The sequence below is a fragment of the Phoca vitulina genome, unplaced genomic scaffold (genome assembly GCF_004348235.1).
Source record: "Phoca vitulina isolate PV1807 unplaced genomic scaffold, GSC_HSeal_1.0 scaffold52, whole genome shotgun sequence".
Taxonomy (NCBI): domain Eukaryota; kingdom Metazoa; phylum Chordata; class Mammalia; order Carnivora; family Phocidae; genus Phoca; species Phoca vitulina.
Window position 1 is genome coordinate 6,659,146 of NW_022589755.1, and position 4,737 is coordinate 6,663,882.

A 4,737-nucleotide genomic window follows, 5' to 3' on the forward strand; every position below is an offset into this window, starting at 1 on the left:
TTGGTTCTCTGCTGCCTGGATTTATCTCTGGCCATCCCTGTGCTGGCCGGCTGTTCTTCTATCTCATGTCTTCCTCAGAGCCTCCTCCCTCCATCTCCAGCTGGCTCTTTGTCTTCTTCCCCCCTCTCTCTTCCTTCCTCTCCTTTCCTTCTTCCTCTGTTGCTTCCTTTCTCCCCGTCGGCCCTTTCCTCTGTCACTCTGTCTTTTCCTTCCCTCTCGTGGTTACTTCATCTACGCATCTCTGCTTCTCCCCACCAGTCCCTCCTCTGTTGCTTTCCCTGTCTCTTTCTCTGTGCCACTCGCTTCTGCTCTGATGGTCCCTCTGCCGGCCTCTATTTTTATCCCTCTGACACACCTCCTGTGTCCACTTCTCTGTCTGTCTGTCTCTCCCCCTCCTGCTTCCCCTCAGGTCCCAGCTCCTGGTCCCAATTAGTTGGTGGCTGCCAAGGCAAAGGCAGGGCCCCCACTCCTGGCTCCTCATTACCGCTGGCGGCTCCTAATGAGCCTGAGGGGAGGGGGGGCTGACCCGGCGCCCCCAGCCCCCTGGTCTGCGTCACTGCCCGCTGCGGGGGCTGTGGAGGCGATATAAGGGGGCTGCAGCCCGGCTGTCCGAGCCCACTGCGCGGTAGCGGGCCCTGCAAACGCGCCCAGGAGGTGGGTGGGTGGCGGGGTCCGGGGTTCTGGGCCAGGACGTGGGCCTCACTGAGCTCTTCCTTCCCTGCCTCTCCACAGGGGATGGAGACCCGCCAGGTGCCCAGGAGCCCCCGGGTGCGGCTGCTGCTGCTGCTGCTGCTGCTCCTGCCCTGGGGCGACCGCACTGCCTCGGGAGTCGCCCTGCCCCCCGCCGGGGTCCTCAGGTAGGAGCGGCGCCCAGGACACGCAGGGAGGCCCGGGGATGCGGAGAGGAGGGAATAGACCCAAGGAGAAAGGGGCGCAGACATTCGGGAGAGAGGAGGACGGAGAGCCGCGGTGGAGCGAGTTGGAGTGCGGACGGGGAATCAGCACGAGGAGGAGATAACAAGAAGATTCTGAGAGAGGCGCTGAGAGATTTGGAAGGAGCCGAAGCAGAGCGGATTCGTTCCTTGAGCAAAGTTTACTGGGTTGTTAGTGTGTATCGGGCCGGGCGCTGAGCCCTGGGGGGGGGGGGGGGGGGGGGGGGGCAGGCATCGGACTCGGTCTCCGTACTCAGGGAGCTTCGAGCCCGGTGAACAGACAGAGGCCCGTACAGAGGGAGACAGGGGGACAGAGGACAGACACCGAGCCACTCCCCAGACAGTGCAAGGACGGGGCTTCGAATTAGACGGCGGGGCGTACAGGTGGCGGCGGGCGGGGGTCCGGGACCTGCGGTAACCGCCTCCCCTGGTCTCCTCGCAGCCTCCGCTCCCCCGGCCGGGCCTGGGCGGGACCGGCCACCCGCCTGTCGCGGCGGAGCCTGGCGCTGGCGGACGACGCGGCCTTCCGGGAGCGCGCGCGGCTGCTGGCCGCCCTCGAGCGCCGCCACTGGCTGAACTCGTACATGCACAAGCTGCTGGTGCTGGACGCGCCCTGAGCGCCGCGCCCGCCCCGCTTGAATAAAGATCCTGCAGAGCGCTCGGGTCTGCGCCTCCTTCCTGCGCCCAGGGTGTGTGTGCGGGATACGCGGGCGGGACTTGCGGCGCTACTCCGGCGTATCTCGTCCCCTCAGTCCCCTCTCTCTTTTCTCTCCCCCCCCCCCCCCCCCCTCTTTCCCCCCCCCCCCCCCCCAAATCATCTTTCCCTCCCTCCACTCCTATTCTCTGTCTGCGTTTCTGCTCTGCCCTCCCTCCAGGCCCCAGCTCTGTCCCCTCCTCTCGCTCTGGGCCTCTGTGCCTCTCCAACTGCGTCTCTGCTCCCACCCCACCTGCGGGTCTCTGTCCTCCTCTCTGGGTTTCTGTCCCCTTCTCTGGTTTCCTGCAACCTATCAGGTCTCTGTTTCCCGGAGTCTCTGTCCCCTTCTCTAGGTCTCTGTCCCTCTCTGGGTGTCTGTTCGCCATCTCTCTGAGTCTCTGTACTTCTGTCTCTTTTCACCCTCCTGGCTCCTCTCCCTACTCTTCTTTCTGCCTCTAAAACTCTTCCTTCCATTCCTAATCGCTTTCTTTTTTCTCTGCTTGATTCCCTCATATCTTTTCTTTCTTCTCTTGTTTCCCTCTCTCCCTCTTCCAGCTCTCATGTTCTCCGAATTTCGCCGTTTCCGTTCTCTCCTCACTTCCTGACTTCTCTCTGGGCGCAGTGGACAGATTGGGGGGGGGTTGCCTCTGGGGTGAGATGTGCCTACCATTCAAGACCAGGTTCCCCCAAACCTAGCTGTGTGGTATTGGGAAGGGCTGCTTAATCTCTGAGCCTTTTTTTCCTCATCTGAGGATTAACCGAGATACACCATGAGACAACTTCATCACAGCGCCCGCGAGGCAAAACGCTTTTGTTAGAAAAGGGTTTCTGCCTCTCTAGCAGCAGCCTCTAGAAGTTTGTTCAGGGTTTTCTGACTGCGCCCTTCCCGGGAGACCGTTGGGGCGGGAGGAGAGGACAGAGGGGACCAGGCGTCAGGCCCCCGGAGGCACAGGGCTGGGGCGCAGGTGAAGCGAAGAAGCAGCCAATCAGAATCGGTCTCTGTTTCTATCTCTGTCTCTCTCTCTCACTGGCGGCTCCCGCCAGCCCTTCAGTCCCAACGCTCAATGGTGACCATGGCAACCCACTCGGAGGGGTAAGCAGAGGGTTCTAAGGAGCGCGCCCGGGGCGCGGCTCGTGCGGATCGCGCGCTGATTGGTCTAGAGAAGAGGGCGGGGCTGTGCGCGTGGGCTCGCGGGAAGGGGGCGGGGCTGGCGCTGGGTGACTGGCAAACTCTCGCATCAGTTGTATTTCTGGGAGGCGGACCGCGCCCTAATTGGCCCTTAGGCTGTAGGGGGTGGACCTGCTTCTCTGTTACTCAGAAATACTGAATAATGAAGGAATAACTATATTCCTCAACACCATCTGGAGTCGGCCAGATTTCATAAATAAGACTCTGAAGGTCAAGAGTAATTTCCCCAAGGTGTCAACGCCAGTAAAGGACAAAAGGGTAACTGGAACGCAGGTCTGTGTGACTTCCAATCTAGACCTTGCCATTACTCTCATGGAGAAATGGGATTAAAGAGTTAGGAGCAGTTACTATATGCCAGGCCCTCCTCTAAATATTGCACTCCTATTGGCTCTTTGAACCTCACAACAACCCCGTGAGGAGCCTCACCGGCTTTTGGCTGGAGAGCCTGGTAGCTGGGTCTTGGCCCGAACTCCTCCCATACTTCCTCCCTAGATGTCTTCCCTAGCGTTTGAGGCTTTTCATAAAATGGTGCCTGGAAGCCCTTCCCTCCCCACTCTCCTCGGCTCTCCCCAGGAAATTTCAGCAATTCCCAAAATGTCAATCACAGGTAATAACACGCAGAACCCCATCTCCAGACTGTGGGCTCAGGGCTCAGGGCTCTGGCCACTTATTGGAACGCTGACACTCCCCCCATCCCACATGAGCTCGGTGTTGCCCCAAGCCCACTCCTTCTCATGGGTTCCCATTTTGGAAATGCTCCACTGTCTACCAGTCACTGGGTCACACCCATGTGCTGTCCTTGCCCCTTCCTTCTTCAACCTCCTTCACAGCCATCAATCTCTGGCTCCGTCCTTCCTGCCCTGCCTCCCTCTGCCCTTCCCCTTCTTTCCATCCACATGCCCATCTCAGCTCAGGCCTCATCCTCTCCCACCTGGACCACGGCCCCAGCCTTCTCCCCACGTCCTGCCTCCAGCCTCACTTTGTATTCAACCCCCATGCAGGCTCAGAAACTCTCTTCCCCACCTGGAGCTAATTCTGTCCTTTCCCTGCTCATAGCCCTTTCTTGGGCACCTGAGAATCAAGTTCAAGCTGGTGTTCCAAACCCTTCATGGGCTCTTGCCTACCTCTTTTCTCACAACTCTGTCGCCTCAAATACTTCCTTGGCCCCCACACCCCCCTTTTTTTCTTTTTAATCCCAGCAACATGGTGCTTTCTATGGCCCTCTGCACACAGAGGCTCTTTCCCACCACCTGGTCTTCACACACACTATTCCCTTTGCCCATGACACCCTCCTTTGGTCCCTGCCCACTGTAACAAACTTTACTCATCTTTCAAGACTGCACACAGATGTTACCTAACTGGGACAAAATCTCTATCCTTCCAAGAGGGGTTAAGCGCATTTTCTGGGCTCCCATGGAACCTACAGCTACCTACCTCTATCACTATTTGCCTTTAAGTAGGGGTGACTCTGACCCTCCCCTGCTCAAAACTCTCCCAATGAAGCCTCTGTGGTGCTGAAACTGTTCATATCTTGACCTGGGTTTTGGTTTTGTGGGTGTTTGCATATGCAAAAACTCATGCACCTGATACTTAAGATTTGTCCATTTATCTGTATGTAAGTTGTATCTCAATTAAAACATAAATAACCAAAAAAAAAAAAACCAAGCAGTAAGATGTCTGAAAGCTCCCATCATCCTCAGGAGAAAAGCAGTGCTCTTCAGCCTGGCATTGGAGGGCCTGTTTTTCTACAGCTTTATCTTCCTTTCTTTAAAAAATAATTTAATGAATTTTTGAAAGATTTTATTTATTTGAGAGTGAGAGAGCACACAAGCATGAGTGGGAGAGGGGCAGAGGGACAAGCAGACTCCATGCTGAGTGGGGAGACCTCGAGATCATGACCTGAGCCAAAGGCAGACACTTAA

At 57.3% G+C, this 4,737-nt stretch overlaps 1 protein-coding gene across 1 annotated transcript; it reads left to right on the plus strand.

Moving 5' to 3' along the window:
* Window positions 1–735: 735 nt before the first annotated feature.
* Window positions 736–1,592, plus strand: PTH2 (parathyroid hormone 2). Its single transcript, XM_032388045.1, has 2 exons — window positions 736–857; window positions 1,375–1,592. The coding sequence occupies exons 1-2, from the start codon at window positions 736–738 to the stop codon at window positions 1,547–1,549; spliced, it is 297 nt and encodes a 98-aa protein (XP_032243936.1). The 3' UTR covers window positions 1,550–1,592.
* The last annotated feature ends 3,145 nt before the right edge of the window (window positions 1,593–4,737 follow it).

What these genes read in the sequence shown, in the direction of transcription:
- PTH2 (XM_032388045.1), top strand. Translation starts at nt 736, where the DNA reads ATGGAGACCCGCCAGGTGCCCAGGAGCCCCCGGGTGCGGCTGCTGCTG. An exon ending in CCCCCCGCCGGGGTCCTCAG is followed by an intron (nt 858 to 1,374) that starts GTAGGAGCGGCG and finishes GTCTCCTCGCAG; the next exon opens with CCTCCGCTCCCCCGGCCGGG.